The sequence below is a fragment of the Bombina bombina genome, chromosome 4, assembly GCF_027579735.1.
Source record: "Bombina bombina isolate aBomBom1 chromosome 4, aBomBom1.pri, whole genome shotgun sequence".
NCBI classification, from domain to species: domain Eukaryota; kingdom Metazoa; phylum Chordata; class Amphibia; order Anura; family Bombinatoridae; genus Bombina; species Bombina bombina.
The window spans coordinates 1,124,976,869-1,125,003,158 of NC_069502.1; the positions used below are offsets into that span (position 1 = coordinate 1,124,976,869).

The following is a 26,290-nucleotide window of genomic DNA, read 5'->3' on the forward strand; positions in this document are numbered from 1 at the left end:
GGCCCCCGATCCGGGACCGGATCTGGTGGGGGGCAGACTCTCTCTCTTCGCTCAGGCTTGGGCAAGAGATGTTCTGGATCCTTGGGCGCTAGAAATAGTCTCCCAGGGTTATCTTCTGGAATTCAAGGGACTTCCCCCAAGGGGGAGGTTCCACAGGTCGAAGTTGTCTTCAGACCACATAAAAAGACAGGCGTTCTTACATTGTGTAGAAGACCTGTTAAAAATGGGAGTGATTCATCCTGTTCCATTAAGAGAACAAGGGATGGGGTTCTACTCCAATCTGTTCATAGTTCCCAAAAAAGAGGGAACGTTCAGACCAATCCTAGATCTCAAGATTTTAAACAAATTTCTCAAGGTCCCATCGTTCAAGATGGAAACCATTCGAACTATCCTTCCTTCCATCCAGGAAGGTCAATTCATGACCACGGTGGATTTAAAGGATGCGTATCTACATATTCCTATCCACAAGGAACATCATCGGTTCCTAAGGTTTGCATTCCTGGACAAACATTACCAGTTCGTGGCGCTTCCTTTCGGATTAGCCACTGCTCCAAGGATTTTCACAAAGGTACTAGGGTCCCTTCTAGCGGTGCTAAGACCAAGGGGCATTGCAGTAGTACCTTACCTGGACGACATTCTGATTCAAGCGTCGTCCCTTCCTCAAGCAAAGGCTCACACGGACATTGTCCTGGCCTTTCTCAGATCTCACGGCTGGAAAGTGAACGTGGAAAAGAGTTCTCTATCCCCGTCAACAAGGGTTCCCTTCTTGGGAACAATTATAGACTCCTTAGAAATGAGGATCTTTCTAACAGAGGCCAGAAAAACAAAGCTTCTGGACTCTTGTCGGATACTTTATTCCGTCCCTCTTCCTTCCATAGCTCAGTGCATGGAAGTGATCGGTTTGATGGTGGCGGCGATGGACATAGTTCCTTTTGCGCGCATTCATCTAAGACCATTACAACTGTGCATGCTCAGTCAGTGGAATGGGGACTATACAGACTTGTCTCCGAAGATACAAGTAAATCAGAGGACCAGAGACTCACTCCGTTGGTGGCTGTCCCTGGACAATCTGTCTCAAGGGATGATGTTCCACAGACCAGAGTGGGTCATTGTCACGACCGACGCCAGTCTGATAGGCTGGGGCGCGGTCTGGGGATCCCTGAAAGCTCAGGGTCTTTGGTCTCGGGAAGAATCTCTTCTACCGATAAATATTCTGGAACTGAGAGCGATATTCAATGCTCTCCAGGCCTGGCCCCAGCTTGCGAGGACCAGGTTCATACGGTTTCAATCAGACAACATGACGACTGTTGCGTACATCAACCATCAGGGGGGAACAAGAAGTTCCCTAGCGATGGAAGAAGTAACCAAAATTATTCTTTGGGCGGAGTCTCACTCCTGCCACCTGTCTGCTATCCACATCCCAGGAGTGGAAAATTGGGAAGCGGATTTTCTGAGTCGGCAGACATTGCATCCGGGGGAGTGGGAACTCCATCCGGAAATCTTTGCCCAAGTCACTCACCTGTGGGGCATTCCAGACATGGATCTGATGGCCTCTCGTCAGAACTTCAAAGTTCCTTGCTACGGGGCCAGATCCAGGGATCCCAAGGCGGCTCTAGTGGATGCACTAGTAGCACCTTGGACCTTCAAACTAGCTTATGTGTTCCCGCCATTTCCTCTCATCCCCAGGCTGATAGCCAGGATCAAGCAGGAGAGGGCGTCGGTGATCTTGATAGCTCCTGCGTGGCCACGCAGGACTTGGTATGCAGATCTGGTGAATATGTCATCGGCTCCACCTTGGAAGCTACCTTTGAGACGAGACCTTCTTGTTCAGGGTCCGTTCGAACATCCGAATCTGGTTTCACTCCAGCTGACTGCTTGGAGATTGAACGCTTGATTTTATCGAAGCGAGGATTCTCAGATTCTGTTATCGATACTCTTGTTCAGGCCAGAAAGCCTGTGACTAGAAAGATTTACCACAAAATTTGGAAAAAATATATCTGTTGGTGTGAATCTAAAGGATTCCCTTGGGACAAGGTTAAGATTCCTAGGATTCTATCTTTCCTTCAAGAAGGATTGGACAAGGGATTATCTGCTAGTTCCCTGAAGGGACAGATTTCTGCCTTGTCGGTATTACTTCACAAAAAGCTGGCAGCTGTGCCAGATGTTCAAGCCTTTGTTCAGGCTCTGGTTAGAATCAAGCCTGTTTACAAACCTTTGACTCCTCCTTGGAGTCTCAATTTAGTTCTTTCAGTTCTTCAGGGGGTTCCGTTTGAACCCTTACATTCCGTTGATATTAAGTTATTATCTTGGAAAGTTTTGTTTTTAGTTGCGATTTCTTCTGCTAGAAGAGTCTCAGAATTATCTGCTCTGCAGTGTTCTCCTCCTTATCTGGTGTTCCATGCAGATAAGGTGGTTTTTACGTACTAAACCTGGTTTTCTTCCAAAAGTTGTTTCTAACAAAAACATTAACCAGGAGATTATCGTACCTTCTCTGTGTCCAAAAACAGTTTCAAAGAAGGAACGTTTGTTGCACAATTTGGATGTTGTTCGCGCTCTAAAATTCTATTTAGATGCTACAAAGGATTTTAGACAAAAATCTTCCTTGTTTGTTGTTTATTCAGGTAAAAGGAGAGGTCAAAAAGCAACTTCTACCTCTCTCTCTTTTTGGATTAAAAGCATCATCAGATTGGCTTACGAGACTGCCGGACGGCAGCCTCCCGAAAGAATCACAGCTCATTCCACTAGGGCTGTGGCTTCCATATGGGCCTTCAAGAACGAGGCTTCTGTTGATCAGATATGTAGGGCAGCGACTTGGTCTTCACTGCACACTTTTACCAAATTTTACAAGTTTGATACTTTTGCTTCTTCTGAGGCTATTTTTGGGAGAAAGGTTTTGCAAGCCGTGGTGCCTTCCATTTAGGTGACCTGATTTGCTCCCTCCCTTCATCCGTGTCCTAAAGCTTTGGTATTGGTTCCCACAAGTAAGGATGACGCCGTGGACCGGACACACCTATGTTGGAGAAAACAGAATTTATGTTTACCTGATAAATTTCTTTCTCCAACGGTGTGTCCGGTCCACGGCCCGCCCTGGTTTTTTTAATCAGGTCTGATATTTTATTTTCTTTAACTACAGTCACCACGGTACCATATGGTTTCTCCTATGCAAATATTCCTCCTTAACGTCGGTCGAATGACTGGGGTAGGCGGAGCCTAGGAGGGATCATGTGACCAGCTTTGCTGGGCTCTTTGCCATTTCCTGTTGGGGAGGAGAATATCCCACAAGTAAGGATGACGCCGTGGACCGGACACACCGTTGGAGAAAGAAATTTATCAGGTAAACATAAATTCTGTTTTTTCCTGTCATGTAGTGCTCCAGACATTTGCCTAATACCTATCTAGATATCTCTTTAACAAAGATGATAATGAAGCGAATTTGATACGTCAGGTTTTTAAATATGTTTGAGAACATTATAAACTTTTTTCCAACCGAAATTGGTATCACTTGTATGTTGATGTATTTAATTTATTGCATTTTAAATAATGAATACATAATAATGAGTCTGAATTTGTTTTGTAGAATGTAAATCAGCCATCTCAGACCCAGAGTACCATGAACCATAGAGACATTGCTCGTCACCAGGCCTCTTCCTCTGTGTTTTCATGGCAACAAGACAGAACGCCAAGTCGCACTTCTCATAATAGTCACGAAACAACTCTGAAGAGAACGTATGCCTCATCCCAGTGCTCGTGGGATCAAGAGGAAACTCCAAGCAAGAGAGGCTTTAAACCAGACAATTCTAACAAAAGCTTCTGTGACTCCTACAATAATCAGGTTTCTGATCAGTTAAGAGTTCAAAACCAAGGTAATTTTTTTTATATTAAATTTAAATCACACGATCGTTCATGCGAACTCGTGATTTCAATGATGGGATCGGCTCGGGGGGGGGGGAGTGCCTACCTATGACGCTAGGCACGCACTCCAGCCCGCTATCCCAGTTAAGAAGCCGTTGTGGCATCAGTACAGCCAAGCAGCTAGGACGTTCCATGCCGTCAGGAAGGGGTTAAACAATAGGACTTGAACAATGTCTGTTTTGTGAACATGCTGGGATGACTTTGTTCCACTTTAAGTAATGAAAAAAATGAAATGCTTTTATGAATTAGAGCATGTAGTTTTTCCACAACATTTTCCCCTAAATTATGCTTCCTAGGGGAAGCCACAGTATCCGCTTGCCTGGGGACTGTTTAGCTCAGTACCAGGTCCCTGCAGGGTCAGCCTGCCTGGGGAGACACAGTAATGTTCATATTGCAGAACTATCTGTTTAGCTTGATGGTTTTTTATTGTGCTCAATAGAGGCTCTGTACTGTATATAAGTTAGTTGTACTGCCATCACTAACATTTTTTAAGACAAAACTATAATAGACATTCATAAAGCAATCATTTTACTGTTTTGTACATTTGCAATGAAGTTTCCTCTTTCCCCTGTTTTAAACTCTGAAACTCATTGTCTAAAGTATTTTATTTAGAGTTTTGCAGAGAAAATGACTTGTTTTTTTTCTTCAAGTATCCTCATTGTACTATTTACTCTAGTTCATAATTAGCTAAATTAGAGTGTAGATGCACAAGGGTAGAGCTGCCTTGTGTTGTTTCAGTAGGGCTATAGGGCAAGTGCAGTCGTCCGCTAATCGCCCCATAGGCAATAAACTGCAAGATAATCATCAAGAGAACACCTATAGGTGCTTGAGTGATATGGCCTCTTTCTTTTTTTAGTAACATAAAGTTGCTCACAATAAGGATTAAAAGGCACACATTAAAGAGACATGAAACCCAATTTTTTTTCTCTCATGATTCAGAGAGAGATTACAATTCTAAAAATGTTTCCAATTTACTTCTATTATCAAATTTGCATCATTCTCAGGTTATTCTTTGTTGAATAGATATCCAGATAGGTAGCGTGCACATGTTTGCATCACTACATAACAGGAAATAGTGCTTCCATCTAGTGCTCTTGCTTATGAATAACATGATTGCAAAAATGCTGTCATATTGTGCTGCAGGCACGTGCACACGCCTAAACTTACTTTCCTGCTTTTCAACAAAGGACAACAAGAAAACAAAGTAAATTTGATAACAGAAGTAAATTGGAAAGTTGTTTAAAATTACACATCCCATGACCCAGCAACATGCCAGCCCTATGTGCTAAATAGCACTCAAAAAAAGCTGTGCCGTCACCAGAGCCATATGCAGTTAACCCCAGACAGGAGAAGGTGCAAGAACCATGGGGGATTACAAAACAAATACAATGGGTGGGACAAGCTCAGGCACCACGTCAAGGTCCTTTCCAACACCTGAGTCCCTAACACAACCATACAATGCAGGCTCTCAAAGCCAGACAAACTGGGAACAATGGAGGGGTTCACAGGTATATGTAATCACCCAGCAACATACAAAACACGGAAAGGGGACTGCACTCCTAAACCGGACCAGGTACACATCCCATGACCCAGCAACATGCCAGCCCTGGGTGCTAAATAGCACTCACAAAAAGCTGTGCCGTCACCAGAGCCATGACCCAGCAACCTTTCCATTTTAAATCTTAGCTGTGAGTTAGCTGGTGAGTGCTGGGTTTCCTTTATGTGTTGTATTTGTTTTGTAATCCCCCATGGTTCTTGCACCCACTCCTGTCTGGGGTTAACTGCCTATGGCTCTGGTGACGGCACAGCTTTTTGTGAGTGTTTTATATGTTGCTGGGTGATTACATATACCTGTGCACCCCTCTCTTGTTCCCAGTTTGTCTGGCTTTGAGAGCCTGCATTGTGTGGCTGTGTTAGGGACTCAGGTGTTGGAAAGGACCTTGACGTGGTGCCTGAGCTTGTCCCATTTGGCCAGATGTGGTGACTAACCTTTCCATTTTAAATCTTAGCTGTGAGCTAGCTGGTGAGTGCTGGGTTTCCTTTATGTGATATATATATATATATATATATATATATATTATTTTTTTTCATTATTTTATTGAGAGATTCTGGTCAAGTGCAACAGGCATATGTATACATGTTAGAATACATGGAATTCCATAACAACCTTGGAACAGTTTTACAGTAGAGATGAAAAACACAAGTAGATAACAACAAGTATTTGGGCATAGAGGAAAAATCTGCTCCTCTAAGACTAGCAAGTTATGCAGAAACATTTAGGTAAAAGAGGATACAAATAATTCCAGTGTAAAATACATATATACCTTGTCTAATATAGGTTCTAATACAGATAATTTAAATAGTACCTGGTAAACAATAGCAAAAGAATACCAAAAGCTCTCATTTTCTACCCCTTGTATCTAAGCCTCTCTTGGACCTTAACTATCTAAATATTAGACATACAGGTTTTTTTTAGCTAGAGATTGGGCTACTTTTGAACCCTTATTCTACATAGTGTACTAGTAATGGATCTATCTCACTAAATATAAAGCTTTTCAAAGTCAAATTAATGTATAATGCAGCATAATAAGTCAACCATGCTAACCAGACAGAAAAAAACTCAAAATAAGTAATTGAAACCATCACTAATATTACAATTATACAGACCCAGCATATATGTAAAAATGTCCAGGAGCTTCTATATGTGCCAGCTACAAACAAACAGCATTTTTATTTCATAATAAACTGCAATCAAATAGTGACTATACAGTTTCAAGCATTGTCTTCATACATAAAGTCACTGTGAGAGCAAAAATATGGTGGGTGAGCATAGTGGTTATCATAAGGGTGTCCTTAAACACCAAATTTCACCTCACCTCGCAACATATTTGTGGAACATAAAGCCTCATGGGGAGTGCTATTATAGAGAGGTGAAAAAAATAAAAGAAAATAAAAATTGTCCCCTTTTGAGAGTTGTATTTTAGTTCCGGCATTTAGGTCGCAAGGCAATTTCCCACTTCTTGCAGAAGTATTATTTAGCCCACTCCAGTCCGATCTCTCAGTTCAACCTGCTCTCCACTACTGAGTGATATGGTTTCTGAAACAAGGAATGGTCCCTGAGACTTCAATCTGACCATGTAGCATAGGTGCCCCAAGCCTAAGCGGCAGGCCAGGGAATCGGCCGCACACTACCACCCGCCTCCAGGGCCTGGGACCCCACAAGCTGACCTCCTTACCAGGGACAGGATAGGGATCAGAAATTTTGGTATGAGATGAGGGTCGATCTTTTCCTTGGGTCTTTAACAACGTTTAGGTGGCATTATCTAGAGCCAGGTAACTGGATGGTTGTGCTCTCCGCCTGGCACATATGGCGTGCCGCTCTGAGGGCCGTGCCTCTCGCCCAATATCTTTCTTGGTAGAGAGAGCCACACGTTTCACTGCGGTGGTAGTTAGGGGTTCCGATATGTTCCCCTGCAGGTCCAAAGTAGAGAAGTCGGTCTGAGCATTGTTGTTTATTGCAATCTCTCTCACATACTCTTCAGATCTTGGTCGCTGTGATGTAGAGATTGGCTGTAAACTCTGTCTGACATTAGAAATGGAAGGATGGAAAGCTTCATTTAAGTCTTCTATCATGGCTGTACAAAAAGCTTCCAATACTTTGCTAAATTGAGTCAGGAAAGCAGTCTCCCTAGTAGTGTAGCACTTTTCACTACCAATGATCTTACGATCTTGAGGGGAAAGCGTGCCCTAACAGCTTGAGGGAACAAGATCACAGTGTAGGTCTCCCCAACATGTGCCCAGTCCCCAAGCTGTTAAGCTGAGGAACATAGGAAGATCCATATTTGTGAAAGTACTCACAGACTTCTCTGGGGTTTGTCAGGGCACCTCAGGAGTTATCCTCAGTACAATAAATCAATTTCAAGAGGGAATAATCCCTACTAGCCCAGCAAAAAAATCAGGAGCTCCCCACAAACACGTCCTTCCGCAACAGCTGCAGGCTCCGCCTACCCCATGTTATTTATTTTTTAAACATAGAGATATCACTTTCAAGTGATTTGAATATTTCAGGTGAAGTTTGTATTCTTTCTGCAGTATTCAATCACTCTCATAATTAGCTGCTTGTATAACTTTGTAATGAATACATATTTGATGGCATATTGCAGGTAAAAAAATATCATGTATTTCAAAGACCAATAGTGAAATATTTTAAAGAAAATACATATTGTATGTGTAGTAATATGCTAGTTAACGTGATCATATAGTTCAGACTTTTAATACACAGTATATAAAATTATTTACAGTGGCACTCTAATTCATTAAAATATTTAAACACATTTAAAATATTTACCATTTAGAGATGGTAAACATTGCGTCATTTCTTTGCCCACATCTCATCTTTGATTTAACTGAACAATGACGAATCCGCCTTCAGCCAATCTTTGGGTGCCCATGAGCTGGATGCCAAGTTGGGGCACGCAAGGATTGACTGAAGGCGGATTCGCCATCGCTTTTATAAATAGTGTTTTATACTGCGTATTAAAAGTCTAAACTTTACAATCACTTTAAAAGGGGTTTAATTTGAAATTGTCACCTACAGAACATACAGTATAGATGCATACCTTGACTTATCTACTGCTTACTTGCTGATAGCGACCGTTTCCAGGGTTCTTTTCAAAACAAAAAATATTTATAAAACACTTTAGTTTTACATAAATAAAAATGAGTTGTCTCTTTTTAATATCTTGTCAAAGTTTACAACTGTGTATTTCAAAGCATATGAAAAATGGAGTTATAAATAAAATCATACTTTCCCAGAATCAAAAGTTTTTTTTGAAACATGGATCAATATTTCTTATATATACAAATTGTTTATAAAGAATTTAACAAACAACCCACTTATTTTCTTTAGAGCTGCGATCAAAAATTAATGAAATGGAGATACGCTTACAAGTCCAGGAAAAAGATTTGAAAAATCAGCTTAACAAATTCCAGGAGACACAGATTCTGCTTGAGAAAACTCAGATGGAACTTCTTGAAAAGGATAAAGAACTAGCAAAAAGCAGGGATGACTTGGCACGAATGACTAGGCAATTTGAACAGTCTGTTGATAAGGTATGTGTGATAATTTTATTCTACTTGGATACATTTTTATTTAGGTGCTTTTTTTTAACATCAATAATTCTTCTTTCAGTTTAAATTCTTGGCTTTCCATCTGTTTTCTCAGTTGAGACCAGCTGGAATAGCAGATTTGAAATGTATACATAACATATATTTACTGGTTGAATCTCAAAGCGACAGTGTAGTAATAAACATAAGTGAGCTATTTAATTAAAACTTTAGATGTAGGTAAACCATGCAGAATACCAACATTACTCCTTTTGTATCTAAAGCTCCTTTGCTGTGTTTTCACTACATACGAGGTATGTAATACACGCTAATCACAGAGCTTTGGGGGTTCCCCTTTTTGAAATCAGATCAGGAATGTTAGCAATGTTTTAGATCGAGTTTAATTAATCAGTTGTAATGAAAATGCGCTATAACTAGCTTTTTAATATAGATATGAAATTCAAATACGCTGCACTCTGCCCCCCACTTCAAAAGTAAATTTTTCTGTGAGCTAAAGATTTTGAATTCTTGTCCAATCAGCGCTCTCGCCATATGGCACTTTTGTTGTAGCTATAGCGATGATTGGAGAACAATATAAACCGTTAGCTCACAGAAAAATGTACTTTTGAAGTGGGCGGCGGAGTGCAGGGGGGTCTTTGAATTTCAAATCTATATTAAAAAGTAAGTTATAGCGCATCTTCATTACAACTGATTGAAACTACATCTAAAATATCACTAACATTCCAGATCTAATTTTAAAAGGGAAGAGTTTACCATCACTTTAATATTATTTGTTTCCAGCCAGAAACATTAACAATTCTGTAAGCTCAGTCAAGCACCAGTATACCTTTTTTGTCTCACTCCCCCCATAAGCTCCAGAGAGCAGGGCATTCTTCCTCCCTAAGGATCATACTTTGCAAATAAATTATAGTGTGTTTTGTACTGTGTACACCAATGGTCATATGTTCATTGCTGGAATATTGTGCCGCTTTGCAAATAAATCATAATAGGTAATACAGTAGTGATATTATATACAATTACTTTAGCCTGCCTTATTATTAAACAGTGCAATTTGTCAGAACAAAAATTAAAGAAGGTTTCGGAAGAGCTGAGCTGTCAGAGGCAGAATGCAGAGAGTGCGCGAATCACTGTTGAGCAGAAACTGAAGGAAAGAGAAAAAGAAAACCAACAGGTAAAAACAATCCTGATACAACTGTGTGCAGTATTCCCTATGTATGGAAATAAAGCCAGTTTAAAGGTATAGTAAAGTGTTTTATTTATATATGTGTGTGTGTATATGTGTGTGTATATGTATGTGTATATATATATATATATATATATATATATATATATATATATATATATATATATATATATATATATATATATATATATATATATATATATATATATATATATATATAATTTTTTTTAAATATTTAAAACATTGTATATGTTAAGAATTAAAAGTAAATAAAAATACAGTAATTACATGTTTAATTGGATGGGTTAGAGCATTTTAATTTTAATGCTATTGTTTGCAGATAAATATGTGTTTAGCCCTTACAAAGGGACAGAAAATGGAAAAAAGAAAGTTATATAATGTGTTAACATTTTATTATTGCGCTATTGCGTTACATAATTATGTGTTTAAACCCTGTGTGTGTAGTCATCAATCACCAGCTAGCTCCCAGCAGTGCATTGATGCTTCTTAGCCTATCTAGGTATGCCTTTCATTAAAGGACACCAAGAGAACTAAGCAGATTTGATAACAGAAATAAATTAAAGTGTCTTACAATTGCATGCTCTGTCTAAATCCCTTGTAAATACATTGCAATTGTAATATGAGATGATTAATTGTATGCAGTAATAAATAAATACAACTTTACAATGTACTTTCAGGATTTATTTATTTTTAATGACACGATGAGTCCACGGATCATCTTAATTACTATTGGAAATACCACTCCTGCCCTGCAGGAGGCGGTAAAGAGCACCACAGCAAAGCTGTTAAATATCACCTACCTTCCCAACCCAGTCATTTTTTTTGCCTACGTTAAGTGCAAGGAGGTGGAAAATTAGGTGTTAGAAAAGATTCTTCAATCAAGAGTTTATTATTTTTAAAGTAGTGCAAGATTGGGCTGCTTTGTCCTAGAGTGTAGCCGTAGTCCATATCAGTGTCTTCAATAGAGCAGTGGTGGCTTTAGAGCAATGGGAACTTGTGGGGCATAATTCTCACTGCGCCTCTCATGTTTTTTATGCTGCCCTAACTCCTAAAGCCTGAGTGAAAGTACTCAGTCTTTTATTTCTCCACAGGTCGATGTGAGGGAGAGGACCTCGCAAACCTGGTGAGCTGCCTTGCTGTCAGGCAGATGTACGATGTAAGTGCTACTTTATTATTTATGGGGCAACAGGAAAGTACACTCAGGAACACTCTATTCCAAACAAATAGACAACATAAAGGGCTCAAAGTAAAAAAGGGGCACTTTGTTTGGGACACTGTAAACTCTCCTAGACTGGAGAGGACTTTTGACAGCATTAGGATGCAGGCACTAGGGCTTGGAGAGAAGCTTTTACTAGATGGCTCTGGTGGTTAAAATCTCCCGGCGGTTTAACTTGGAAAGATGCCGACCGGGAGATTGTGTTTTAATGGTAACGCCTACGATGGGTGGATCATAGCGGAGTTGTGCGCCATTTTCATAGCGCTTCAGTGTGGGACACATTTCGGATAAGAGATCTCCAAGGTCTGCCTAGAAACGCATGATTCTCTGTCAAACATGCATTTCTAAGACCGCAAAGCATCTACATTACTCTCCTGCTGAGTTCCGGACCGTCTTCTAAAATAATAGAGGAAAAAATAGCTCCGGTTTAGCGAGTCAGGTAGGCACCTCAGCAAAGCTGCTGAGGTGTAGAGGTGCTATATTGTTCTTAACTTGATTATTTAGTACTTTTTGCAAGCTCCGGTAAAAAAGTTACACTTTTAAATTTAAAGTGAAAGTAATGTTTTTTTCACTTAAAAGTTTTTATTATAAAATTAGGGTTTCTTTTTTATGACACGATGAGTCCACGGATCATCTTAATTACTAATTGGATATTCACCTCCTGGTCAGCAGGAGGCGGCAAAGAGCACCACAGCAGAGCTGTTAAATAGCTCCTCCCTTCCCTCCCACTCCAATCATTCTCTTTGCCTACGTTAGTGATAGGAAGTGGTAAAGTGAGGTGTTAGTATAGATTCTTCAATCAAGGGTTTTTAAAGTAGTACGTGATTGTGCTGCTTTGTTATAGGGTGTAGCCGTAGTCCATATCATTCTCTTCAGTAGAGCATTGGTGGCTTTAGAGCAATGGGAACTTGTGGGACATAATTCTCACTGTGCCTCCCATATATACTGTAGATGCTGCCCTAATTCAGAATATCTGAGAGCCATTTACTCAGGAATTTCTTTCTTTCTCAGGCCCATGTGGGGGAGAGGACCTCTCAAGCCTGGGGTTCTGCCTTGCTGTCAAGCAGACATAAAGGTAAGTGCTTCTTTATATTTTTCTGGAGCTAACATTGAAATGGACACTCTGAAAAGGATGGGAGCACTTCACTATTGTTTATATATAATATGGGTGACACAAAGATAACACTCTTTATTATGTTTTGGGCAGCATTGAACATTAGGATATTAAGCAGGCACTGGGTTTCAGTTGGCTATGATGCCTTTTACATTGCGCTCCTGTATTACGATCAAGCAGGGGACGACATAGGCAGAAGGTTCCAGTCTCTCACTAGAAGTGCATGTTTTAAGTCTGAACAAGCACTCCTAGGACCGGAAAACAGGGTTTTTTGTGCCAGATTGAATCCGGACCGTTTCTCTAAGTAAAAGGGAAGTCCTCCGGTTCTTGCAGTCAGGTAGGCACCGCTGTTGAGGTGTAGGGGTGTCATTTTATTTGGTCCTAAATGCTAGAAAGTAAGTTTTTTGCTTGCACAGTAAAAAAGTTAAATGTTTAAATTTAAAGTGACAGTAACGTTTTTATCACTTACAAATTTTTACTACTAAGTTGAGGTTTTATTTGATAATTACTCAATTGTGACTTAGTATGGACCAAGGGCACTTGCAAGATGTCACTTTCTCCTTATGTTTTGACGCTAATGTGGAACCACCAATCCTTTTCTGTCCCTCATGTATTGAGAGGACTTTGAATTATAGGGAAAATATTTTTTCTGAGCCAATCTCCTCTAGGGCAGATGTTGTCCAATAGGAAGGTGCTGCTGTAGCATCTGAAGGTGAAATTTCAGATTCAGAGAGTGTATTACCTATGACAGACACATAGGTGGTGTCTTTTAGGTTTAAGCTAGAACACCTTCGTCTGTTACTTAGGGAGGTTTTAGTTACCTTGTACGACAGTGACTCCACAGTAGTTGTTGTCCCTAAGAAGTCTAGTAAACTGGACAGATATTTTGAGGTTCCTTCCTACACAGACGTATTTCCAATTCCTCAAAGAGCTTCTGAGATCATTAAGGAGTGGGAGAGACCGGGCATAACTTTTTTTCTCCCTCTCCTATTTTTAAGAAGATGTTTCCAATAGCCGACTCTATCAAAGAGGCTTGGCAGACAGTTCCTAAGGTGGAAGGGGCCATTTCCACATTAGCTACGATAACTACTATTCCTATAGAGGATAATTGTGCTTTCAAAGATCCTATGGATAAGAAGTTAGAGGGTTTACTCAAGAAAATATATGTACACCAGGGTCTGTAATGACAGCCGGCTGTGTGCATTGCCACCGTCACTAGTGCGGCGGCGTATTGGTTTGATGTTCTGTCTAGATAATGCCTTTATTTTGGACGCTTCCCTTCAAGTTATCAACCTGGGAGCTAAGGTTTCGGGTTTCTCTATTCTTGCTTGCAGAGCCTTATGGTTAAAACCTTGGTCTGCAGATGTGTCAACGAATTCTAAGCTTCTAGCTATTCCTTACAAGGGGAAGACATTGTTTGGACCTGGCCTGACGGAAATTTTCTCTGATATCATGGGAGGTAAGGGTCATCTACTCCCTCAAGATAAGAGAAACAAACAAAAAGGACGACAGTCATTTTTGTTCCTTTCGAAATTTCATGGGAGATTCTTCCTCCTCCTCCTCCTCCTCCTCCTCCTCCTCGGAACAATCTAAACCTGCATGGAGACCCAATCAGTCTTGGAATAAGGGAATGCAATCCAAGAAGCCTGCTGGTGAATCCAAGACCGCATGAAGGAAATGTCCCTGATCCGGGACCGGATCTGGTAGGGGGAAAACTTTCCTTCTTAGTTCAAGCTTGGGTTCGGGATGTTCAGGATCCCTGGGCAATATAAATAGTGTCTCAGGGATACAAACTGGAGTTCAAAAGTTTTCCTCCCAGAGGCAGGTTTCTTCTTTAAAGATTATTTGCAGACCAGACAAAGAGAGAGGCGTTCTTACACTGTGTAGGAGACCTTTCCGTCCTGGGAGTTCCAGTACAGGAACAAGGTTTGGGATTTTATTCCAATCTGTTCGTGGTTCCCAAAAAAGAGGGAACCTTCAGACCAATTTTAGACCTCAAGAGTTTAAACAAATTCCTCAGGGTACCGTCCTTCAAGATGGAAACTATTTTTCCATTCTTCCCTTGATCCAAGAGTGGGGTCAGCCAGAATTGGATCTCATGGCATCCCGACAGAATGCCAAGCTCCCGAGATACAGGTCGAGGTCCAGGGACCCCCAGGCGGAACTGATAGATGCTCTGGCGGTTACTTGGAACCTCTGTCTAGCATACCTATTTCCTCCGTTTGCTCTTTTTCCTCGGGTAATTGCTCGAATCAAACAGGAGAGGGCCTCAATGATCCTCATAGCACCGGCCTGGCCTCGCTGGATTTGGTATGCAGATCTGGTGGAGATGGCATCGCTGCCACCTTGGAGACTTCCGTTAAGGAAGGACGTTCTAATTCAGGGTCCCTTCCTTCACCCAAATCTAGTTTCTCTGAAGCTGACTGCTTGGAGATTGAACGCTTAATTTTTTCCAAGCGTGGGTTCGCTGACTCGGTCATAGAGACCAGGATTCAGGCTCGTAAACCTGTAACTAGAAGGATTTACCATAAGATTTGGCGTAAATATCTACAGTATATTGGTGTGAATCCAAGGGCTACTCAAGGAGTGGAGTTAGGATTCCTAGAATTTTACCTTTTCTCCAAAAGGGTTTGGAGAAAGGATTATCGACAAGTTCCCTAAAGGGTCAAATCTCTGCCTTATCTATTTTTTACACAAACGTCTGGCAGATGTTCCAGATGTACAATCTTTTTGTCAGGATCAGGCCTGTGTTCAAACCAGTTACTCCTCCATGGAGTCTGAATTTAGTTCTTAAAGTTCTTCAAGGGGCTATGTTTGCGCCTATGCCTTCCTTAGATATTAAGTTGTTATCTTGGAAAGTTTTATTTCTTGTTGCTATTTCTTCTGCTCGTAGAGTGTCAGAGCTTTCAGCATTGCAGTATGAGTCTCCATACCTTATTTCCATTCAGATAAGGTAGTTTTACGTACTAAATTAGGATTTCTTCCTAAGGTTGTTTCTGATCGGAACATTAATCAGGAGATTGTTGTTCCTTCTTTGTGTCCTAATCCTCCTCCTCAGAAAGAACAACTTCTGCACAATTTGGATGTGGTCTGTGCTTTAAAGTTTTATCTGCAGGCGACTAAGGACTTTCGTCAGTCGTCTTCTTTCTTTGTGATTTTCTCAGGAAAACGGAAAGGACAGAAAGATACTGCTACTTCTCTTTCTTTTTGGCTGAAGAATATCATAAGAGTTACGGCTCATTCCACAAGGGCTGTTGCTTCCTCGTGGGAATTCAAAAATTAAGCTTCTGTGGAACAGATTTGCAAGGCTACAACTTGGTCCTCACACTTTTTCAAAGTTTTACAAATTTGACACTTTTGCCTCGGCTGAGGCTGCTTTTGGAAGAAAGGTTCTTCAAACAGTGGTGCCTTCTGTTTAGGTTCCCTGTCTTGTCCCTCCCGTATCATCTGTGTACTCTAGCTTGGGTATTGAATCTCATTAGAAATTACGATGATCCGTGGACTCATCCTGTCATAAAAAAGAAAAGAAAATTTATGCTTACCTGATAAATGTATTTATTTTTTGACACAATGAGTCAACGGCCCGCCCTGTTCTTGTAAGACAGGTTGTGGGTTATTGTAAACTTCAGGCACCCCTGCACCTTGACTTTTCTTTCCTTAAAGGGACAGTCTACACCAAATTTTTTCTTATTTAAAAAGATAGATAATCCCTTTATTACCCATTCCCCATTTTTGCATAACCAACACAGTTATATTAATATGCTTTTTACCTCTGTGATTACCTTGTATCTAAGCCTTTGCAGACAGCCTCCTTATCTAAGTGCCTTTGACAGACATGCAGTGTAGTCAATCAGTGAAGACTCCTAAATAACTTCACGGGAGTGAGCACAATGTTATCTATATGACACATGTGAACTAGCACAGTCTAACTGTGAAAAACTTTCAAAATGCTCTGAGCTAGGAGGCGGTTTTCAACTGTTTAGAAATCAGTTTGAGCCTAGCTAGGTTTAGCTTTTCAAAAATACCACCAAGGGAACAAAGCAAATTTGATGATAAAAGTAAATAGGAAAGTTGTTTAAAATTGCATGCCCTATCTGAATCATGAAAGTTTAGTTTTGACTTTACTGTCCCTTTAACTTCGGTCGAATGACTGGAGTGGGAGGGAAGGGAGGAGCTATTTAACAGCTCTGCTGTGGTGCTCTTTGCTGCCTCCTGCTGATCAGGAGGTGAATATCCCATTAGTAATTAAGATGATCCGTGGACTCATCGTGTCAAAAAAGAAATACATTTATCAGGTAAACATAAATTTTCTTTTTTATTTGATAATTGTACCATTGTGAATCAGAATGGACCAAGGGGCCTTGCAAAATGTCACTTGTTCCTAGTGTTTTGATGCCAATGTGGAACCACCAATCCCTTTCTGTTCCTAATGTATTGAGAGGACTTTAAGTTATAGGGATAAACTTTTTTCTGAGTGCAGGAGTCTGACGACGAGGTTCAATATATGCAGCAGCTTTCTGCTCAAGCGTCCCAAATTTTACCGCCCTCACATGCAGTGCCCTGCGCTTCCTCTCAAGCTCCCGCTGGAATTACTTTAAGGGACATCGCTTCTCTCATGTCTTCTACAATTTCAGATGCGTTGTCTGCTTTTCCAATGTTGCAGGGAAAGCGTAAGAGGAAAATCAGACATTCAGTAAGCGAGCTTTCTGACTGAGTTGTTGCTTTTTCAGATGCCCCCTCCCAGAAGCCTGAGGAGGAGGATACCGTAGTAGCATCTGAAGGTGAAATTTCAGATTCTAACAGTGTAATTCCTCTTGCTGATATTGAAGTTGTATCCTTCAGGTTTAAGCTGGACCACCTCTGCCTATTACTTAAGGAGGTTTTAGCTACTTTGGACGACAGCGACGGCCGTCAGTGGCTCAATGTATGGTGCTAATCGGTCTGATGGTGGCTTCCATGGACATCATTCCGTTTGCTCGGTTCCATCTCAGACCTCTGCAGTTATGCATGTTCAGACAATGGAACGGGGACTATACAAACCTGTCTCCGCATGTAGATCTAGATCAGGCGTCAGTAGACTGTCTTCCGTGGTGGCTTCTTCAGGATCATCTCTCCCAGGGTACTTGCTTCCGCAGACCCTCCTGGGTGATTGTGACCATGGATGCCAGCCTTCTAGGTCGGGGAGCAGTATGAGGCTTGTTGTAGGCTCAGGGCTTATGGACCCAGGAGGAGTCAGTCCTGCCCATAAACATCTTAAAGCTGAGAGCAATCTTCAATGCTCTTCTGGCCTGGCCGCAGTTAGCCTTACCCTGGTTTATCGGATTCCAGACGGGCGACATAACCTCGGTGGCCTACATCAACCACCAGGGGGGAGCTCGGAGTTCCTTGGCCATGACAGAGGTGGCCCAAATTATTCAGTGGGCGGAGACCCGCAACTGCTGTCTTTCAGCAATCCACATCCCAGGAGTGGACAATTGGTAAGCAGATTTTCTGAACAAACAGACTTTCCATCCCGGGAGTGGGAACTTCATTCGGATGTGTTTTCCAGCTTGAAACTCGAGTGGGGGCAGCCAAAGTTGGATCTCATGGCTTCTCGTCAGAATGACAAATTTCTGAGATACAGTTCGAGGTCAAGAGATCCGCAGGCATTTCCGATCATTGCTCTGGCAGTTCCTAGGAACTTCAGTCTTGCATACCTTTTTTCCTCCGTTCGCTCTCCTTCCAAGAGTCATTGCTTGAATCAAGCAGGAGAGGGCGCCTGTAATTCTCATAGCCTCGGAGTGGCCTCACAGGATTTGGTATGCAGACCTAGTGGAAATGTCATCCTTTCCACCTTGGAGACTGCCTCTGAGGAAGGACCTTCTACTTCAGGGTCCCTTCCTTCATCCAAATCTCGTTTCTCTGAAGCTGACTGCTTGGAGATTGAATGCTTAGTTTTATCTGAGCGTGGATTTTCAGAGTCGGTCATTAAGACCTTGATTCAGGCTCTTAGATTTACCATAAGATCTGGCGTAAATACTTGTATTGGTGAGAATCCAAAGGATACTCTTGAAGTAGAGTAAGGATTCCTAGGATTTTGTCCTTTCTCCAGGATGGTCTGGAGAAGTGTTTGTCGGCAAGTACTCTAAAGGGTCAGATTTCTGCATTGTCTATTTTGTTACATAAGCGATTGGCTGATGTGCCAGGCGTGCAATCGTTTTCTCAGGCCTTGGTTAGAATTCGGCCTGTGTTTAAACCTGTTACTCCTCCATGGAGTCTTAACCTTATTCTTAAAGTTTTACAACAGGCTCCGTTTGAGCCTATGCATTCTTTAGATATTAAGATGTTATCTTGGAAAGTTTTGTTTCTTGTTCCTATTTACTCTGCTCGGAGAGTTTCTGAACCCCCTACTTTACAGTGTGATTCCCTTTATCTTTTATTTCACTCTGATAAGGTGGTTCTGAGTACTAAGTTTGGTTTCCTACCCAAGGTTGTTTCGGTCAAGAATATTAATCAGGAAGTCGTTGTACCTTCCTTGTGTCCTAATCCTCCTTCTCACAAAGAACGGTTGTTACATAATCTGGATATTGTGCGAGCGCTAAAATTTTATTTGCAGGCAACTAAGGACTTTTGTCAGTCTTCTGCATTGTTTGTTTGCTTTTCTGGGGAACGCAAGGTTCAGACAGCTACGGCTACTTCACTTTCCCTTCGTCTGAAGAGCGTTATTCGCTTGGCATATGAGACTGCTGGACAGCAACCTCCTGAGAAAATCACAGCTCATTCTTTTGGGAGAAAGGTTCTTCAAGCAGTGGTGCCTTCTGTTTAGGTTCCTTTCTTGTCCCTCCCTTATCATCTGTGTCCTTTGGCTTGGGTATTGGTTCCCAACAGTAAATGATGATGATCCGTGGACTCAACGTGTCATTAGAAAACTAAATTTATGCTTACCTGATAAATGTATTTATTTCTTGACACGGTGAGTCCACGACCCGCCCTGTATTCAGTTTTTACATAAACCTCAGGCACCTCTGCACCTTGTGTTACTTCCTTTCTCTCCTTTCCCTTTGTTTGAATGACTGGGGGATTTTGGGTAGGGGAGTGATATTTACCAGCTTTGCTGTGGTGCTCTTTGCCTCCTGCTGGCCAGGAGTGATATTCCTAACAGTAATTGATGATGATCCGTGGACTCACTGTGTAAAGAAATAAATAAATTTATCAGGTAAGCATAAATTTCGTTTTATGCAGTCTGGGTACATGACATCTCAAGTACATTTATATTATCTTCTGTGCTGTTACCATTAGGGACGTGTATAAATGAGTTCCTGCATCATTCAAGGAATCTCTGTAAAGAAATGCACTGGTTTATAATTCAGAATACTGCAAAATCCACTCCATCCTTTCTTGGGTCATTGGGGATAAAAATCTTCAAAATTATTGGGGCAAAATAAACAATGAAAGAACAAGACTGTTTTTTTACTATCCATAGTAAAGATGTTTTTTTTTTTTTTTTTTTTTTTTTTTATTTCCCTTGCCATATAAAGCAAATCATAGTACTTCAACTGGCAAATTTACTTTAAATGACATAATACTCATTTGCTAAATCACTTGAAAGTGATGCTGCATAACTGTAAAAAGCTGACATGAAAATACCACCTATTACATCTCCATGTAAAAAGGGAAAATATTTTACCTCAAATTGTCTTCAGCTCGCCAGAGTAAGTGGTTTGTGAACAGTTATACTCCAGCTGCAAGTAAAAAAAAAAAAGAAGCCCATCTGCATCAGCAATGCTGAAGTTATGCATTGCCTTGCTGGGATCTCATGAGATTTCATAGAAAAATTCCTTAAACTGAATAGGAAAATAACATGACTGTGCCTGCACGTGACAGATGCACACTGCTTAAAGTCTCTTTACAGTGGGGTGTGAATACTTAGGAAATTTTGAGGTAAAATATCTTCTTTTTTTACATAGAGATGTTCAGGTGATATACTGTTTTCTAGTCAGCTTTTATAGCTATGCTGCATAACTTTCAATTGCTTCAACATTTGGATATGCCCCTTTAAAGGGACACTGAACCCATTTTTTTTCTTTCATGATTCAGTTAGAGCATGCAATTTTAAGCAACTTTCTAATTTACTCCTATTATCTATTTTCTTCATTCTCTTACTATCTTTATTTGAAAAGCAGGAATGTAAGTTTAGAAGCCGACCCATTTTTGGTTCACAACCTGGGTTGTCCTTGCCGATTGTACAGCACCAATAAACAAGTTCTCTCTATGGTACTGAACCAAAAATTTGCTGGCTCCTTAGCTTGGATGCTTTCTTTTTCAAATAAAGAAAGCAAGAGAACGAAGAAAAAATTGATAATAGGAGTAAAATTAAAATTGCATGCGCTATCTGAATCATGAAAGAAAAAAATTGGGTTTAGTGTCCCTTTAATTCCTTTGCTATTCTTTGTTGAAGGAGCAGCATGGTAAGCTACAGTAGCTGAACACACTGGGTAAACCAGTGAGAAGAGGTATATATGTGCAGCCACCAACTATCAGCTAGCTCCCAGTAGTGCATTGGTGCTCCTGAGCCTATTTAGGTAATCTTTTCAACAAAAGAGAACAAACAAAATTAGATAATAGACGTAAATTGGAAAGTTTCTGTTCTATCTGAAACTTGAAAGCAAATTTTGGGGTTGTATGTCCCTTTAAGGAAGTGATGTTAGTGTAATGTTGACCATCTTCAACACATTGGATTTCATCATCCTCTTTCTATTAAAGGGACATTATACACTAGATATTTTTTTTTTGCATAAATGTTTTGTAGATTATCCATTTATATAGCCTATACATTTTTTTTTTTTTTAAATGTGTAGTTTTGCTTAAGTTTTAATAACATTGCGCTGATTTTCAGACTCCTAACCAAGCCCCAAAGTTTTATTAGAATATTGATGTATACCTACTCCAGCTCGCTCCTGTTTGTGTAAAGGGTCTTTTCATATCCAGAGGAAGGGGGAGGTGGGGGAGTGTGCGATAGAACCACACTTGCAGAGGGTGTTCCAGTTAAACTTTTCAACAGTGCTAAACTGTGAGCTTCTAAGTTCTTAAACAGTTTTATACTGGATTTTTATATCGGTATCTGTGCATATTATTCTATATAGTAGTGTCTATTACATGCAGTTAAATAAAAATTGGTGTATACTGTCCCTTTAAGTGTTTTGCTTTGTTTTTTCCTTAGGAGCTATCACGGCAACAAAGTGCACTTCAAACTATGGAACAGCAGCTGAATCAGATACAAAACAAACTGAGCCAAGAGTCCCAACAAGCTAAAAATGACTTCAATTCAATCCAGTCGGAACTTGACAAAGTAAGATTTTTGTTGTACAGCAACTTTATGGTTTTGAAAATTTGAATTGCAATAATTTTTCTTTCAATTCTTCTAAAAAGTTATTCCATGTATCTTAAAAGGAAAATATAGTGGAAAAATGTTGTCTAATTAGAGCATTTCATTTTAGCACTAGTGATCCTGCAATGCTGTGTGTTTAATCCCCCACATTGTACCTCTCGGGAGCTGCAGCGCACTACTAATCCTGTGCAGATACAGCCCAACACATCTGTGCAACGTCCACTGCTGATTGGATCATCAGCAGCTTTTGCTCTGGACCAGTAAATCTTGGCGGCTTCCAAGCAGTACTTTAATTATATGTTAAATTTATAACATTGCAGAGTAGCTAATGCTAAAATGACATGCTACTAACTAATTAATGTAGCTATTTTTTCCACCATAATGAACCTTTAAAGGGACAGTATTCACCAATTTTCATATAACTGCATGTAATAGACGCTACTATAAAGAAGAATATGCACAGATACTGATCTAAAACTTCAGTATAAAACCTATTAAATAATTACTTAGAAACTCCCAGTTTAGCACTGTTGATGAGGTTAGGCTGGGACACCCAGTGAGAGGGGCTGGGAGCGGACACTCTCTGGGACACCCAGTGAGAGGGGCTGGGAGCAGACACTCTCACTCCCCCTTCCCTGCATATGAAAAGACAGATTAGACTAGCAGGAGCCATCAATAGTCTGTAAACAAGCGTATACATCTGATACTGTGGGGCTTGGTTAGGATTCTGAAAATCAGCACAATGTTATTAAAAAAAAAAATAAACAAAACTATACATTGTTACCAAAACACTCCCAGATGGGCTATATAAATGGATAATCTACAAATAAGATATGCAAAGAAAAATCTATGCTTGATATTGTCTGATTAAATGGTACCAATTACCAGAACAATCTGTTAGACGTGCTACATAATTCTAATTATTAAGAAGAATCTTGGAAGTGTCCAATTAAAACGATAGTGTTTTTTTTACCTGTAATTTCATGAATGTAATAGAAAGTGTCTATTTTCAGGCAACTCAAGCAAAGAAACTTTTAGAAATTGATACAGAAGAATTGAAACAGAAGCTCTGCAAAACACAAAAGGCCTTGCAAGAAAGCCAGAGTAAGGAAAGTGATTGTAAGAGACTTCTTGAAGTAAGTATCTGTCTTAAAGAAAATTGAAAAACTGCTTGAAGAGACATAAATGTACAAATATACTCTAATATGCACTGTAAATCCCTGTAAAGGGATTAAACACACAGTTAAATCCAGCTCCAGAGCAGAGCATCAATGACATTGCATATGCGTCGAGACACCAATTACTGCTAGCTCCCAGCATTATATTGCTGCTGAGGATATCAATATATACTTTTCAACAGAGAATACCAAGAGAACAAATAAATTAATTTTTGGCATTCATGTTCATTTAAAAGTATCTGAGTGGATTTCTTTGTTGTTATTTTTAAATATTTATAGTACGTTGTAAATGAAGAGTCTCGGCAAGAGTATACTACTGGTTTCAACTAGCATATAGCTGTGTGTGTGTGTGTGTCCACTTAAAGGGACAATATTTTAACATTTAGGCCCAGATATTCAAAACATTGACATACCGGCGAGAAACTGCCTGCTTGTGTACACCAGGCTCGTATTCTGTTGGTCTGTCGCTATATTCAAATAAAAGGTGCGGACTTGCGAAGATCCAGCGACTGGCGATGTGTCTCCCTTAGGATATAATATGAATCACGGCTTCAGTAAAAGTCTGCCATCATCACCACTTGTCAGCTTTTTCAGCGGGTGGGGAGGGGTTGGCTGTATTTGAAGTGTTCCTGCACAGTACGACAGCATGTTTATTGAAACAAAAACAAAAACAGTTTCTGTGTAGGAGCACTTCATAAAAATGCCTGTGTAACCAAACTTTAACTACACTATATGTCTCACGTTGTAAAGTCTCCCCACTGAAAAGGTGGCGAGACAAACATGGCTGAAACCCTACACGTAATCTGTGCTTCAGAGATTGGGCTATACCACCAGTAGTGGGATATAGTCCAATAAAAACACAGGTTACTCTCCTGTAACACCAAGCTAACTCCCACAGAATGCCTACATCTACGTTATGTTTTGCTATACCTGACTAATTATATTATAGCTATAGTAGCTATGAAGTGTTGTGGTGGTTTAGGGATTAAATAGTGTAGTTTTTTTTGCGGTGGTCTATTGGAAGTTTAGGGGTTAAGTATTTTAGGGGATAATACGGTGGGATATTGGCAGTTTAGGGGTTAATAGGTTAGGGGGATTCTTACGTTGGGTAGTTTGTGGCAGTTTAGAGGTTAATAGGTTAGAGAGTTTATTTCAGTGGGCTATTTGCGATTTAGAGGTTAAGTAGTGTAGGGGGATAATGTGATGGATGTTTGCGGTTTAGGGCTTAAGTAGTGTAGGGGATAATGCAGTGGGCTATTAGTGGTTTAGGGGTTAATATATTAGGACGTTTATTCTGGTTGGCTATTAGCGGTTAAGGTGCTTAGTAGTGTAGGGTTAGTTTGCGGTGGTGGGTTATGTTGGGTTAGGGGCACATAGGTATATTTATTAGGATTGGTGCTATATATTTAAAGTGAATGTAAATTTTCATGAATTAGTGCCCTGTTTTTAAAAATACCATTAAAAACAGGGGCACTTTCATTCATGAAAGTTTAAATTGCACCCTATTTTGAAAAATACCTTTATCTTCTGCAAAGCCGGATCGGCGTTCCCCGCCTCCTTCTTCCTGCTATACTTACACAGCAATGACGAAACCGGCTTCCTCCAATCACCGTGTGGCTTCACGAGATGGACGCTCTGATTGATTTTTCTTTTCATAGTATGCATTTTGGAAATGTAATATAATATTTAGATGGAATGGAACTTACTGACCTCTTATTGACTTATATACTTGGTTCCTAAAAGGACAAAAGTTACTTCAGGAACTGAACAATGGCATAACATACAGATACACACACATATATACTTCATATGGTTCTTGGATTAAAGTACCATGCTAATGTGTATAGACACCCAGATCCTCAAAAGATCTGTTTGCCTCTCAGCACAAATGTCTTTAGAGGGCCCAGGGTATTTTTCACAGTCTGGGTAATAATGCCTGTGCCAGGAGTCACTTGGCATCCTTCCTAGTTGTAGGACTTGATCACCTTAATACATCTGTCATGGAGCCTGTAAGATTAAACAACACGTGTGGCTAAAGTAAAACCTTGGTCTTTGACTTACTAAAAACTTTTTTTTTTTTTTTAAAAAAAGGTTTAAATATTATCAATGTTATGAATTTCTTTATGCATTTGTATTATGACCCTGGGGAAGTCTCCCTAAGGGTGAGGGGGGGAAACCAGATGTGGTCTCCTTGCCCATTGTGCTTGAAGGAATATGGCTGCACCTCCTTGAAGGGGCCCAATGAAGGCCGGAATGATCGTCTGGGGTTGTCATGTTCCTTGTTCAAGGGAGGATTGCCCGGTATTTCGGGGCTAGATTGACCTTACTGATGCAGGATCAGACTGATATATTTCCTGAAAATGCACAATTGTTTAAAATAAGCTGCTCCTGGGTGGTAACTCGCCATAGAACAAGCTACTGAGCTGTTTTCCGTTCCTGGTAGAGTCCATCTCTTTCTTTATGCATTTTGCACTGATGGAACCATAAAATTGTATGTGAGAAATGTATTCTGGGTAGCATGAGTGTAGATTAAAAAGGTGCATATACAAACATTTATAGTATTTCTTTATTACCATTCCCCAGTTTTGCATAACCAGCACTGTTATATTAATATAGTTTTTTAACTCTGTGATTACCTGTATCTAAGCCACTGCAGACTGCCCCTTTTCCTTCTTAGCTGATGAGAGTCCATAGCTTCATAACAATCTTGCATTTTTGCCAATCAGTGCTAGTTCTCGTATAACCATTATCGTTCTCCATGGGAGTGAGCACAATATTATCAATATGACACACATTAACTAGCACTGTTTAGCTGATGTGCATGATGTTTATGACATAATGTTCAATACAAGATATATATATCTCAATGTAGGTATGCCAATGCTCATTTTACATTTGTGTAATACTACCAGAAAAAAATATATGTGTGTATATACATACTATAAAATTGTAGATCATATAATATCAGGGCCTTACCTAGCTATGCCTCTTTGTTTTAGTTTGCATACCTGCTAGTATATGCCTGGCAACAGGGTACAGTGAAATGCGTATATCACTGTACAGATCCAGAACGCCATTCATACATGATCTCCCCAATATCCATCAGCACATATTTGCTGCTTAGATGGGAATATTGCTATTATAGCATTAAAGGGACATTTAAACACTTTGA

The 26,290-nt window shown here is 40.2% G+C and overlaps 1 protein-coding gene across 1 annotated transcript in view; it reads left to right on the forward strand.

Annotated features, from left to right (window-relative positions):
- The window catches only part of CENPF (centromere protein F), a 225,590-nt gene that overhangs the window by 17,351 nt on the left and 181,949 nt on the right, over positions 1-26,290 (forward strand). Inside the window, exons 6-10 of the mRNA XM_053712493.1 lie at positions 3,578-3,863; positions 8,822-9,024; positions 10,085-10,210; positions 21,773-21,901; positions 22,954-23,076. Of these exons, the coding sequence (XP_053568468.1) occupies positions 3,578-3,863; positions 8,822-9,024; positions 10,085-10,210; positions 21,773-21,901; positions 22,954-23,076 (867 nt within the window). The remainder of the gene's footprint in view (positions 1-3,577; positions 3,864-8,821; positions 9,025-10,084; positions 10,211-21,772; positions 21,902-22,953; positions 23,077-26,290) is intronic.